General features: G+C 34.9%; 1 protein-coding gene across 1 annotated transcript in view; it reads left to right on the plus strand.

Moving 5' to 3' along the window:
- atp8b2 (ATPase phospholipid transporting 8B2) overlaps positions 1–15,561 on the plus strand; it is a 36,377-nt gene that overhangs the window by 12,779 nt on the left and 8,037 nt on the right. The window contains 14 exon segments of the mRNA XM_028470811.1: positions 920–1,078; positions 3,071–3,159; positions 3,291–3,487; positions 5,986–6,106; positions 7,811–7,898; positions 7,979–8,013; positions 8,092–8,251; positions 9,985–10,173; positions 11,197–11,312; positions 12,416–12,580; positions 12,878–12,989; positions 13,568–13,673; positions 13,923–14,187; positions 14,859–15,042. Of these exon segments, the coding sequence (XP_028326612.1) occupies positions 920–1,078; positions 3,071–3,159; positions 3,291–3,487; positions 5,986–6,106; positions 7,811–7,898; positions 7,979–8,013; positions 8,092–8,251; positions 9,985–10,173; positions 11,197–11,312; positions 12,416–12,580; positions 12,878–12,989; positions 13,568–13,673; positions 13,923–14,187; positions 14,859–15,042 (1,986 nt within the window).

Here is a 15,561-nt window from a genome sequence, read left to right on the forward strand (position 1 = left end):
AGTGGGACACTGAAAAAGATTCATGGATTTTTGATTACTTTTACAGTGTTTGCAGGGCGGAGCCGTGAATTTTGGCCAAAAATGACAAAATATTCAATTTTTTTAAACCCTCCCATTTGCACATACAAACTCCGATTTGCATCAAATGTGAATCAGTTGTTAAACTCCCGTCTCTAAACCAGCTCAATGTGGATAAACGGACATTGGCGCGTCAGCACCCTCTACAGAGTGAAGAGAATTTAATATCGGGCAAGCGTTGTATCTTAACGCACTCTTCCTAGGGGTTCAAAATCGCTGGAGATCATCTAGAGAAGTGGGACATCAACAGTTATAGATATATATAGATTTTTGAAAACTTGCCTTTTGGCCAAAACCTTTTGAAAATGTACATCTTTTGAAAATGCTCCCATTTGCACATATAAACTTTGACTTGCGTCAAATGTGAATCAGTTGTTAAACTCTCGGCCCTAAACCAGCTCAATGTGAAACTAAGGAAATTGGCATGTTAGCGCCCCCGACAGAGTGAAGACAATTAAATATGGTTGGTGGAAACTAAAATGTTTGGAAGTTTTCATGAACTTCTGTTTTGGCCTCTCAATCAAAAAAGCTACAAAGCGTCGCGGCAAAGGCAACAATTATTTTGTGTAATTTTATCAACAGTTTGTGTGGCTTTGGAGCTTTTCTGTAACGTGTTGTTGTTTTGTGTGTTTTGTTGTCATTTTGTTTGTTTAAGTGGTTGTTGTGTCTGTCTTTGTTGTCTTTTTGCGTATTTTTGGAATTTTTTGTGTACTTTGTGCGTTTTGGGAGTTATTTTGTGTATTGTGTTGGGCTTCATATTCCTTCTAACTTCTTGAATTTGACTGAGGGCCACCAGTTGACTATGTCTGTTTTAGAGTAATGTTCTTTTTTTTGTGTGAAGGTGAGGTGGTGTGTGAGCCACCCAACAATAAGCTGGACCGTTTCAGGGGAACTTTGTACTGGCGAGACAAGAAATACACACTGACCAATCAGAACATGCTGCTCCGAGGATGCGTCCTACGAAACACTGAGTCCTGTTTTGGCTTGGTCATCTTTGCTGGTGTGTATATTATTGCATAAGAACCTGGGTTGGGGTCAATTACATTTTAGAATTTACATTTTTAACTATAAATACATCATCTATCAATGTTCAATTACAACTCAAAAAATTAAATCATTTAAAAAAGTTGAAACTGGTTGAAAAAGTTGAAAAATTAGAATTTTTTTAAATTGTTGAAAAAGTTGAAATTAGTTGAAATCGGCTGAAAAAGTTGAAAATAGTTGAAATCAGTTAAAAAAGTTGGAAAAAATTGAAAAAGTTAATTGAAACTTGAAATAGATTGAAAAAAACTGAAAAATGTTTAATCTTTTTGAAAATGGTTAAAAAAGGTGAAAAAAATTTAATCGGTTAAAAAAGTTGAAATTGGTTGAAGAAGTTGGAAAAAGTTGAAACTGGTTGAAACCATTCAATGTTGAAAAAAATGAAATTGGTTGAAATTTTCTGAAAAAAGTTTAAATCTGTTGAAATAGCTGAACATGTTCAAGGTTGAGTGGTCTGAATCACTTAAAGAATGGCTGGGGATGAAGGGGTTAAAAGTTTCAATAACGGGAGAAAAGTTTGGAGCTTTCAATGTAAGTGGCAGGGAGCAAAATGTTGCATGGGCAATAACTCAAAAAGTTTTAAATTTAAAAAAATAACTGGAGCATAGCAGAGAAGTACAGAATTTTCTGAAAAGTTTGACAGAAAATTTGGATTGCTGCAACAGTGCAACTGGGAATGTGAATTCACAAATTTCAGAGTTATTTGGAGTGAAAAAGTTTGTGCAGGACTTGAACCAGTCCTCTTGATGATTGGTGGAAAAACAGTAGAAGAAGATATTGATCACACTGAGCTATAGGTACCTACAGAAGGCTGAGGGGAAAAGTCTTACTTGTCGAAGTAAAGTAAAAGACATATGTAAAGCAATTTTCCACAACTATTATTGGCTGTAGCTGCAGAATTAAAGCTTTATCAGCAGAATTACGACAAGTAAATCAGCAACAGCTGATACACTCTAGCAGGCCTAATCAAGCACCCTAAGGATTGCATAAGCCACCAAATTTGTACAAAACCTTGAATTACAATAAAAGTAAGAAAAAAAAGCTGAAAAAAGTTGAAATCGGTTGAAAAAAATTTTAAAAGTTGGAATTTTTTGAAAAAGTTGAAAAAAATTAAATCGGCTGAAAAAGATGAATTTTTTTTTAAATTAGTTGAAAAAGTTGAATTGTTTTTTAAAATGGTTGAAAAAGTTGAAAACAGTTGAAATCGGCTGAAAGAATTGAAAAAAGTTTAAATGGTTGAAAAAGTTGAAAATAGTTGAAATCGGCTGAAAAAGTTGAAATTGGTTAAAAAAGTTGAAATTGGTTGAAAAAGTTGAAATCAGTTGAAAAAAGTTGCATTTTTTTAAAATTGGTTGAAAAAGTTGAAAAAAGTCAAAATCGGTTGAAAAAGTTGAAATAGTTGAAAAAGTTGAAAAAAGTCAAAATCGGTTAAAAAAGTAGAATTTTTTTTAAAAGTTGAAAAAAGTTGAAAGGGTTGTAAAAGTTGAAAAAAGTTTAAATGGTTGTAAAAGTTGAAAAAAGTTGAAATGGTTGAAAAAGTTGAAAAAAATTAAAATCGGTTGGAAAAAGTTGGAAAAAGTTGAAAAATAACGATTACAATAGTAATGCATGCAAATAACAGTTACAATAGTAATGCATCCTCACTTAAAGAAAACTTTGTATTCCCACAACTACAGTATAATAAAGTATAGTTAAATTATAAAGTTGTAAAGTATGCCAACAATAAAGGACACAGATAACAACAATAATAAAGGGGAATTAATACAATAGTGAGGATATTTTCACAATAATAAAGTACGACGATTACAAAGTCAATTTTCTGAAATCAGTTACAATTCAACTACGATTACAACAGCAGCAGTTTTTTCACAATTATAATTGACCCCAACCCTGATAAAAACGAATGTATGTGATTTGTTACGAAGGCGGCATTATCCTGTTTTGATCACAGGGCCGGACACGAAGCTCATGCAGAACAGTGGACGCACCAAGTTTAAACGTACGAGCATCGATCGCTTGATGAACACTCTGGTGCGCTGGGTAGGACGGCCCAAACTTCTCACTTTCATGGCTCAGAACTATTTCTGGACATGATCTCAGAAGCTCAAATTTAGCTTCATATATCTGCTTCAGAAATGCACCCACAGTGTGAATCTGCATGTCTCTGACAGATCTTTGGATTCCTGGTGTGTATGGGTGTGATCCTCGCGCTGGGTAATGCAGTGTGGGAGAGAGAGGTGGGCTCGCTGTTTCAGCGCTACCTGCCGTGGGAGCCTCCTGTGGACAACTTTTTGTTCTCCGCCTTCTTCTCCTTCTGGTCATATGTCATCATTCTCAACACTGTGGTGCCTATCTCACTCTATGTCAGGTAGGAAAATGGATTATTGTTGAGAGAATGTTGGTTTTCGAGAGAAAATCGAAACACAAAAAGGAGCACAGATACTATTCCTAGTTTCCCGTTGCCTCTACAGTGCTGGAGTATCATTTAACGCCATACATGATTGCTATTATGTCATTCTAAACCAATTCAGTGCAAATACAAATAGGCCAAATATGCTGACAAGGCAATTTGTTGTAATTACCTCTATTGGGGGTGATCATTATGCTATAACGATGCACCAATATAATAAGAACAGTGATTGTCCCATATTCCAGTTCATTATCATTTATTTCATATAGTTTGAAAATAAAACTCATCATCTAACGGCACTTAGCATAGCATATTATTATAGTATAAGTAGATTAAACAAGAAAGACTTTCAAACTCCAGCAGATAAAGGACTAATAGTTGTGGCTATTTGCCTTGACTAGTTGCGATTGATAGACAAGAAGGAGAAAGAATACATTATAAGAGGAAATCACAAGTTGGTTGGATCGAGAGATCAGGAACAGTTAGCTTTAAAGCCAAAGATGCATAGGTAACAGTCTGAAAATGGTCTTCAGCAGCAGCATAAAGCAACAGCAGCATAACTTGAGAAAAGGCTTCAGGATTACTCAATTGATCTCTGTAGTTCATTGTTTATTAAAGAGCGGACAGGGGTCAGACGTGGCATCATCTGTGTCTTTGTTTTAGGTTTTGGTTGGAATACAAGCAAGATGCTGAAATTCAGAGGAGAGGATCCATATTTCCTTTATTTGTCTAAAACAGATAACAGACTGACAAACTATAAGAAGGCAGGTGGCTATGGATCAAGAAGTCTTAAAAACAAACAAGAAATACCAGGTTTAGAAAGTCTCTGAATTCTTTAGTGCAGCCGCAGACACAAGCAGCCTCAAAACATACTATGTACTTGAAAACTGGAATTGTCTAGTGATCACTGGAGGTAGAGTAGGGATCAGCTTTAGGACAGACACAAAAACAACAGCCAGGAGAGGAATTCCTTACAGCTTTGCAGCCTATACTTTGGAGACTGCAAATTCCCTGAGTGTTGTGATGCTTTTTTTTACAAGTACTGACAAGAACATGCTAAGTTATTGTTGAATATAGAAGCAGACATTGATCACACTGAGCTAAAGCTGCTCACAGAAGTCTGAGGGAAAAATCTTACTTCTAGATGCAAAGTAAAAGACATATGCAAAGCATTTTCCACTAAAAGTATAATTATAAAAAAGAAGAAGATTGTATCAACATTTTAACCTATAAATTGTGGCTGTAGCTGCAGAATTAAAGCTTTATCAGCAGTATTGCTAAAAGTAAATCAGCAACAGCTGATACACTCTAGCAGGACTAATCAAGCACCCTCGGGACTGCATAAGCAGCCAAATTTGCACAAAACCTTGAATTACATTAAAAGTAAGAGTTAAATTTTTTCAATTGGTTGAAAAAAGTTGAAATCGGTTGAAAAAGTTTTTTTTTTTAAATTGAAATCGGTTGAAAAAGTTGAAAAAAGTTGAAATTGGTTGAAAAAGTTGAAATCGGTTGAAATCGGTTGAAATCGGTTGAAATTGGTTGAAAAAGTTGAAATCGGTTGAAATTGGTTGAAAAAGTTGAAATCGGTTGAAATTGGTTGAAAAAGTTGAAATCGGTTGAAAAAGTTGAAATCGGTTGAAAAAGTTGAAATCGGTTGAAAAAGTCGAAAAAAGTTTAAATTAGTTGAAAAAGTTAAAATTGATTGAAAAAGTTGAAAAAAGTTGAAATTAGTTGAAAAAGTTAAAATTGATTGAAAAAGTTGAAAAAATTTAAATCGGTTGAAAAGGTTGAAAAAAGTTGAAATTGGCTGAAAAAGTTGGAAAAATTTGAAATCGGTTGTAAAAGTTGAAAGAAGTTTCAATTGGTTGAAAAAGTTGGAAAAATTTGAAATCGGTTTGAAAAAGTTGAAAGAAGTTGATTTTTTTTTCAAAAAATTGGTTGAAAAAGTTGAAAAAAGTAGAATTATTTTGAAAATGGTTGAATAAGTTGAAAAAAGTTGAAATTGGTTAAAAAAGTTGAAAAAAAGTTGAAATGATTTGAAATTGGTTGAAATCGGTTGAAATCGGTTGAAAAAAGTTGAAACTGGTTGATTTACAAGTACCGACAAGAACATGCTAAGTTATTGTTGAATATATTTAACTCACTAAAAACTGTTATGAAAAAGAGATAATCACATTAGTGATAATCCCCTATAAATTGTTACCATATTATCACTCGTTGTTTTGAGGGTGACGGTGTTTGTGAAAAAATGCCAAAGGATTGTGCAGAGTGAGATGAACACACAAAAGGGCACAGGTGCATATTGAAATTGTTGCTGCAACATATAAAGGCTTAACTTCTTGCTCTCAAACATCTCACAATAAATGAATTAGGAGCAGTTGAACATGGAGCAGATTATCACTGCTGTTTGTCTAATGCCTCTCTGTTCCTTTCTGTGTCTATTGTTGATGCTTCAGTGTGGAGGTGATCAGACTGGGTCACAGCTATTTCATCAACTGGGACCAGAAGATGTTCTGCTCACTGTGCAGCACAGCAGCAGAAGCCAGAACCACCACACTGAATGAGGAGCTGGGTCAGGTGGGGATCCACACATAGACAGTGAGTGAGTGCAGTGTATGGGGGGGACGAAGAATATATGCAATCGCTGCACAGAAAGTTATAGTCTAGTTTTAGTCAAGTACATGAAATGTCGACAATAATAAAAAGCATTTGAAAAAAAAAAAAAAGTGTTACTAAACCAAAAAAACACCACTTTTTCCTGTTAAAAACAAATGTATTTGGGTATGAAGTAGTGTTGTTGATTGATTCTTGTCCATCTCATTTTAGTCAAAGTATTTCAATTTGTTGAATTTTGTTTTAAAATAGAAGAGTGACCGCTTTCTATGGGTTAAAACCCGGCTATTATAATTTAATTTTGCTATTGGCTGAGAAAATACTGGTTTGTGACATTTTGGTGGGTTCTTACGTCATTGTTGGCCCCGCCCCTCCTGTAAACACTAGCACATGTCGACTCTGCAATCTGTGGTGAGTAGGTTGGACTGAGAGAATTGTGAGTAGAAAGGTATAGTGAGTATTGAGTAGGTAGTTAGCAAAGCATAGATTGTTCTTTGGAGATTTTACAGTATATACTTGGCATGTCTTAACTGCTCCAGAAGCCCCGCCCATAATCAAGGCTATTTCTGAATTTCCCGCTAGTGGCACATCAGCCAAAACCTGGGGTTGAGTTACTTTTTGAGGCTTCAATTACCATTTATCTACCTGATATGGGGGGGTATTAAGGCTTGTTCCACCTTCCACGTATCAAAAGTAGTTTTGATTGGATACCCTTCAAAATCTGATTGGATTTATCTCATGTGAACATTGAAATGTAGTTTTTATTGGTCAACGAAAATATCAATATATTTTGATTCAGTTTTTGTTTTCATGTATTTTTAATTAGTCATAGTCGAGTTATAGTCACTTAAAAATTATAGTCAACAAAAACTATGATGAACATTTTGAGTCAACAAAATTAACACTGGATTCTAGAGGCCTTTTAAAACCCATAGGGAATATATAAAATGCACTAATGCAATGAATCAGGAAAACATAAAACAATGAACTATGTTGAATGAAGCCAGATGAAGAAGGAAAGGAATTAGTAAATCATTCTGTTTTTGATCATAACTGACAGTATTGGGTAGGTTATTCTAAAATTGTAATATATTTATATTACTAGTTACTGGGATAAAAATGTAATATATTTGTATTACAACATTACTGTTTTTTAAATGTAACTGAGTTACACTGCTTTGAGTTACTTTGAGTTGCTTTTGGTCCAGAACACTAATTATATCACACTGATAGAGTTCAAATAACAATCCAAGTTTTGTTTCAAATACTTCTGCTGTTTCAGTAGCAGAAAGCTCTTTTTTGTTCCCCATAAGTTATATTTAACTATAATGACCTTTTTTTCCTCAAATAATTGCAAACAGTGAGAAAACAAAGCAAATATGCACTTAAATGAAATATGCATGTAACTTGAGTTACTTTAATTGTAACTAGTAATAAATTACCACTTTTCACTTTTGTAATGACTACTGAGTTACTTCAAAAAATAATACATTACTGTAATATATTATAAAAATTACTAGTTACTCCCAACACTGGTAACTGACATATCTGTTTATGTCCAAAAGATCTCCAATGTGAGACTGTTGAGTGTGTGTGACTCTGTGAAGCTCTGTCAGGCTCCATCTTTGTTGTGTAAAATGTTCTTGAGTCATTGTTTGTTTACACTAGGTGGAGTACGTCTTTAGTGACAAAACAGGAACTCTCACTCAGAACATCATGAGCTTTAACAAGTGCTCCATCAACGGACAAACTTATGGTAAAGTGTTAATACATGACTCAGAATCGACGCCAAAAAACTCATCAATTCTGACTCCCACCTGCTTCTGTTGTGAACAGGTGAGCTAGCAGATCCACTGGGTCCTCTGCCCAAGGTGAGGAGACACCCTTTCTTGGATGTGATTACACTGAACCTGAATTCAAGGTCATCTCTGTCCTTCATTTGTTTTCAGAGGCTGGACTTCACTCAGTTCAACCCTCTGGCAGACCCAGACTTTAGTTTCTATGATGAGAAGCTGCTGGAAGCTGTCAAAGTGGGAGACTCACACACTCATGAGTTTTTCCGCCTGTTGTCCCTGTGCCACACTGTCATGAGTGAGGAAAAGAGTGAAGGTGGGCAGAAGAGCAAAAAGAGTGGATAATTATTACCTAATAAAAACATTTTCACTAGTAACACCGATATCAATATTGGTCGCTGATATCAATATGAGTGTCACAAATTTAAATGTTTTTATATCGGCTGATATCAATTAGGGATGTAACGATTAATCGTAAGGCAGTTAAAAATCGATTCATAGGTATAACGGTTGATATCGATTTTCTGAAAATTGCATCGCAGTACTTTTTTTAACCAGCAGAGGTAAGTGTCTGGAAGTGTAGGTGGCGGGCGGAGTCTGCTAATACTTTCTTTCTGGCTGCCTTCTACTCTTAAATATGTTAATAAATGATTCATTACCCCTTTAGCACCGAAAGAATATCTGTAATATTACTTGAATATCTGTAAAAGTCACGTTCTTCTATTAGCTCTGTCTGCTAGCATAGCTTCTCTTCTTCACTGCAAGATATCTGCATGCCAACCGAGCACTGTATTACCAGCGCCCTCTGCTGGTCCAAACAAATATGACGTAAATCAGTGCAATGACGTTTTTTTTTTTTTTTTTAAAGTCCAATTGTTAAGGCACAAAATACATTTTCAGTTGCACTTTTAAAAAGAAAAATAACTATTATGCAGTTTTGCATTGTTTATTATAAAACCAGAATTTAAATTAATAGGCTTCATTTTCATTTGTATTATTCCTTTATTTATTTCATTCAAGATTTATTTTTAGTTAAATTGCATTGTTTTGAATAGTTTATCAAGGAATTCTTTTGACAATGAAAAATAAAAGGAAAATAGTACCGTATTTTCTAGTTTTTTTCCACAAAAAAAAATTTGTCTACTGTCCCATTTTGTAAAATAAATCGTGAGAGAATCGTATCGTGAACCCAGTATCGTGAATCGAATCGTATCGGGAGTTGAGTGAATCGTTACATCCCTAATATCAATATATTTTACTGAATTTATCGATTTCTAATGAATTTTTATCGATTTCCAAATGGTTTCATTATTTCCTCATATATCCTGTAGTTGTGACACACAACGCTCATATACAACATTTAAGTAGGTCACTCAGTAGTAACTGTTTTAAGTAGAATAGGCTGCATGTATCTGCATTTTTTGGTTTACAGATGTTCCATTATTTTCAGCTTCTTCTTCTGTCTGTGTTTGCCAGCAGGCCAACATGATGAAGACTATGTAGAATAATTCTGTTTGTTAATTCCACTAGATCTCTGCAATTAGGTGTGCGTAAGAAAAATATCTGCATTTTCATTGATTATCGGCCAAATCAGTTGGAAAATATTGACATATAGGATAATAATCCAATATTATGCATCGCTAACTGTAAGGTTTTTTTTTTTTTGCATAATTTGATCAAAAATCCATAAAAACCTTTCAGCATAATGTAATTAAAATGCTCGTTGAGGACAGTAACTACAGAGTGATGCCAGCTCTCATATCAGAGTCTCTAAAACATCAGAAAACAACAAAAGAAAGTCGCTAGATTTGTCACTCGTCGCTTTTGGGGAAAAAGTTGCAAAGAGGAGTTGGAAAGTCGCCAGATTTAGTGACAAAATACTGCAAAAAGCTCCACAGTCGTGCACCTTCGTGAAGATGCCGGTGGATTTGAAACAAGGAGGGGAGGGGGGGGAGCATGGTTGTTTCCATTCCAGTCTCACAGATTCTACATACTGCAGCTTTAAGTCTTAAATATGTCTTGTGTTTATTTCCTGTGTTGTTGTTGCAGGTGAGCTACTTTATAAGGCTCAGTCTCCAGATGAAGGCGCTCTCGTGACGGCAGCTCGAAACTTCGGCTTCGTGTTTCGCTCTCGAACACCGAGAACCATCACAACCACAGAGATGGGACGAACTGTCACCTACTCACTGCTGGCCATACTGGATTTCAACAACATACGCAAGAGGATGTCCGTTATTGGTGAGGAGTCATGTCATCATTTCTGTATTACAAATACTAACCACGTAATACCAGAGTAGAGTTTAGAATGTGTGTTAAAGGCTATATATAAGGCTATTAGGAAGCATAGTGTGTTGTGATTGATGTTAGCATTATGACATCTAAGTTAATGGAAGATCTATTATTTATGTAATTTAAATCTGGCCTTTTTGCCTTTAGTCATTTTACCTAGCGATCAGTAAACCTCTCCAGGCATCCTTAAGCTATACCTTCTGATGCCTGTTTCTAAAACTTAAAATGAACTAATTTGTATTTTCCATGAGATTACTGTTGATCAGTGGAAAATCTTCAGTTTAATAGGGACATTTTACTTTCTTTCTATTTTTAATTATTATTTCTTTTTCTGTGTTTTTATTTGAACAATCACACTAAGTTTACAAAGGGTGGCATACAACACAATTTGACAAATACAATAATTAAGTAAATAGACACCTGTGGTCTTAATGAGTCCTCTTTCTTAAGACAAAATTCAAGGAAAAATAGAAAAAATACACCTGAAAAACAGAGAATGCATATTTATTTTTTTGAGGTGCAAATCACCCTCCTTTCCATGTAGGTTTAAAAAACAATATAATGATATAGCAGAAAAGAAAAAGAAAAGTGTACATACCCACATACAACACAAAAAATAAATTTACCATCGTTATACTTAATGCAATTACAAATTAAACTTAGAAGTAAATTCCTTAGACAACCTATGTATCTTTTTTCTGCTTATTTGCAATTAAAACCTTTTATCTTCATATTAAAAAGTTCAAAAACATGCAATTATTCCCTTATCACAATAACAGTAACTACGGTATATACAATAGAACAAGGAGAGTCTGCTGAAGGAGGTAAAGTGGACATATTACTTTCTTATCTGGGATTTGTTGTCCTAATATAAAATGCTGCTTTTTTTTACATCACATCTCTGAAACATCATGCAGTGCATTTTGTGCATTAGTGACGCACGGGGATTGTTTCAATGATTTATTCTCTCAGTGCGTAATCCAGAGGGAAAGATCCGTCTGTACTGCAAAGGAGCGGACACTGTGCTGCTGGAAAGACTACACCCAAGTAACCAGGAGCTGATGGCTGTGACCTCAGACCACCTCAATGTAAGCAAACACACCAACACTCCAGGCTGCACTGCTAGGCCAGAGCTGCACTGCCCTCTTGTGGCTAAAATGTCACACTCTTTTTTTTTTCTTCCACACACTGTATCTCACATACTTTACAATCCATAGCAATATGCTATATACATGACGCTAGATATTTGGATCATACCAACCCATTTTTTCTCAATTCAGATTTAGTTGTTTTTTATGGGTCGCCTATTGTAAAGTTGCGCATGCTTAAATAAACAGCAACTTTTCCCAAGCAACAAACACGTTTAAAAAATGTATATGTATATTTATTTTTTTGTTGTTTTTGTTACTTTTGACCAGATTTACAGCAATATTTGTGAAATTTGTGATATATTATTTCTTGTAAAAATATGTCATTGTTAAATCTAAATGTTAAATCTAAATGTTGAATCAAAATGTTAAATATTAAATCTAAATCTAAATGTTCCATTTAAATGTACATGTTAAATCTAAATGTTACATTTAAATATACAAGTTGAATCTAAATCTTAAATCTAAATGTTAAATGTTAAACCCAAATGTCACAGGTGAAACTAAATATTTAGCTAATATGCAAATTCACCTTCTAGATTTTGCATTTAACATTTAGATTTAACATTTACTATTTAGATTTAACATTGAGATTTAGTTTTAACAGTGATAATGTATTTTTACAAGATAAAAACATCACAAATTTCACCATTATTGCTGTAAATCCGGTCAAATTCACATAAGTTTTTTAAACATGGTTTGTTTCTTGTATTATTGTATTTGCAATTTGTTCAAAATAAAACTGTATAATCATAACCATAAAGTAGGGCTGTCCATTTACTCTTTTAGGTGCAGAAACCAATAATTTTCCTTCGCTTCACCGTTACAGTAATATTTGAAAAAGACTTGTTTTGATTCACTGTTACAAACTGTGGTATTACTGGGTAAACCTTGGTGTGTGTGTGTGTGTGTGTGTATGTGTATGTGTATGTGTGTGTGTGTGTGTGTGTGTGTGTGTGTGTGTGTGTGTGTGTGTGTGTGTGTGTGTGTGTGTGTGTGTGTGTGTGTGTGTGTGTGTGTGTGTGTGTGTGTGTTGGATTCAGGACTATGCAGCAGATGGACTGAGGACTCTGGCCCTGGCCTACAAAGATCTATCAGAGGATGACTGGGAGGAATGGTCAGAAAGTCACAGCAATGCTGAAAAATCCACTGACTACAGGGAGGACAGGCTGGCCTCGGCCTATGAGCAGATCGAACAAGAAATGATGGTCAGTTAAAACATTTACATTATTATTATTATTATTGTATATTCTGTTTATTACAGTTTTAGTTTTCACAGAAACAAATACACAAACATTACACAGTGAATTAACATTAATACTGCAACAACAACAATAATAGAGCTGCGCAACTGATGCAATGTCACAACCTATATTAATATTTTAAAATGATTTCTCTGAATACATCAACAACAACTACTACTACTACTACTACTAATAAATGTAATAATCAGTCATTTATTTTTTATTTTTCCCTAAAACAACTCACTTTTGGTGTTTCTACAGTTACTTGGTGCCACAGCCATAGAAGACAAGTTGCAGGAAGGCGTCCCAGAGACCATCGCTGTCCTCTCCCTGGCCAACATCAAAATCTGGGTTCTCACTGGAGATAAGCAGGGTGAGTGGGAATGGGTTTTTTTTTTTAAAACAATCATTTGTATTCTCATCTGTGGTTCTATGATTTGAATGTTCAACCATTTAAACAAGAAATGAATCTAAATACATTACACACTGTTTCATGCCTTAATGTGGGGAAAAGCTATCTCCTCAGAATATATTTAGAGATCACTAAATCTAGAACACATGGGGAAAGATGGTGAGATATATGGAGGTACATTCTTTATTGCGTTTTGAATATTTAATAATAAAAAACAACATTTTTAATCAAAGAAAAAAGTGTTCAAATGCAATTATTTGGATTTACTTTTTACATTTGAACACTTTATTTCTTTAATAGATTTTTTTTTTCTTCTTTTGATTAAAGTAAAAAAAATTGTTTGTTTTTAATTAATTTAATTACAAATCTACCTCAATAGAGAAGCAGTATTTAACTCTAAACGCATTTAACCACACACCTGTGACTCATAATTGTTGAAACAATAAATATTTGTATATCGTTTGATTACTTTTAATGTAACACCTTAAGATCAGCAGTTATTTTGACACTAAAGGGGTTCTCTTCCCTCTTTTCGTCAGAGACAGCGGTCAACATTGGCTACTCCTGTAAGATGCTGACAGATGACATGACTGAGGTGTTTATCATCAGTGGACACACCGTCCACAGTGTGCGGCAGGAACTCAGGTCAGCCTGTTCATCGCACTACCTCTAAGTCTCTTTCTTCACCCGCCAGGATTCATTTTGTAATTTCAGAAAACACACGACAAGTTTCATTATGAGCAGAAACCTGCACCTCAGGTTTAGAGTCTTGGGGCCATTTTTCAATTTCCTGTGTTGTTGTTGTTGTACTTTCTCTACAACTTTATGCTTGTCCTCATGGTAATGAGAAGCCCCAATTGTGCAAATGTTGACTTTTTTTTTTTACTTCTTCAGAAACGCGAGGAAAAGGATGCTCGAGCTGTCACAAAAGAAAGATGGAGAGAAAGTGGAAGGGATGGAGGGATGGGGAGAGGCATGTTTTAGAACTAATGGTTTTGAGGACGGCCAAAAGGGAGATGGTACAGCAGAAAGAGCAGGAGGAGGAGGAGGAGGAGGAGAGGGCAATTACCTGCAGCGCTCGCAACATTCTTCTCATTCTTCCAATTTCATGGACATCATCTCTGGGGAATGTGCACTTGTAATCAACGGTTACAGCCTGGTATGGATAACACAGACATTAAGACATCAATTTTCAATTATTGTCATGGTTTAGGCTGTAGTATCCTCATCAAAAATATTTCACCTTGTACTTGTTTTTGGGATAAAAAGTCCCTTAAAACATTTTGAAAATTACAATACATTTTATATCTATACTGTATATAGGTCTGAAGTATTTGAAAATGCCTGATGCAGTGAAAGCAAAAAAATAAATATTAATGGAGTATATTTTTATTGAACTTTCATGAGACAGATCGTTTTTTGTTCACAAGGAGAGAAGTGTTATTTTTTCTTTAAAACTGTACTTGTGCCAAAAATATTAATGCAATAAAATCAATACTGCTATCAATTATTGTCATTGTTTAGGCTGTAATATCCTCATACAAAAATATTTCACTTTGCACCTTATTTTTAGAGATACTGCATAGTATATATATATATATATATATATATATGGATAGTTCTGAAGTAGTTGAAAATATCTGATGCAGTGGTTTTATGTAGTAGGTCTACATTATTTTTATTGCACTTTTATGAGATGGACCTTTTGTGTATGTACATTTAAAAGAGTACACAAGGGTTAAAAAAAATCACATGACAATGTACAAAAACCACAGCTTTTATATTTTACGTTCCTTCCGTGAAATGTCTTTGACCTCTTCTTTCTGTCAGGCACATGCTCTCGAAGCAGACATGGAAGTGGAGTTTGTGTCCACTGCTTGTGCCTGCAAAGCTGTGATCTGCTGCAGAGTGACTCCACTGCAAAAAGCTCAGGTGGTGGAGCTCATCAAGAAACACAAGAAGGCCGTCACACTGGCCATAGGAGATGGTGCTAACGACGTCTGCATGATCAAAAGTGAGTTGTGAGAGAGGGTCGGTTCAGGATTGTTGTTGAGATGCAGAAGAAGGAGAAGGAGAAGTGAGGTTGAGCCACAGCTCCACAGCGTTTATCTTTCAGCAGAGGAAACAGACAGAGTGTCTGAAAGGATTTAAAACAAAGACTGTGTGGAAAGGCGTGTTGCAACATGAGTTCATCACGATAGAAACTGAAGTCCAGAGTCTTCAGGAAGATTTCAGTCATTTTGAACAGATTATCAAAAGATCATATTCAGCTATCAAAAATGTGTCAAACTCATTGCCCGGGGGCCAAATCTGGCCCTTTGGAGCATCCAATCCGGCCTCCAGGAGAAATTAAAAATGACAGATAAAACATGAATTATTGTGTAAATGAAACTGTAAATAATTGCAGGGGCTCACAGTTTTTTCTGGTGTTCACATGATTGTAGTCATTTTTAATGTTAAACAGTTGAATTAAATAGTTAATTAAATAGAAATTGATCACAAAATAGAAAATTTAAAGTGAAGATCCTGATGG

The sequence above is a fragment of the Gouania willdenowi genome, chromosome 16 (assembly GCF_900634775.1).
Source record: "Gouania willdenowi chromosome 16, fGouWil2.1, whole genome shotgun sequence".
Taxonomy (NCBI): Eukaryota; Metazoa; Chordata; class Actinopteri; order Blenniiformes; family Gobiesocidae; genus Gouania; species Gouania willdenowi.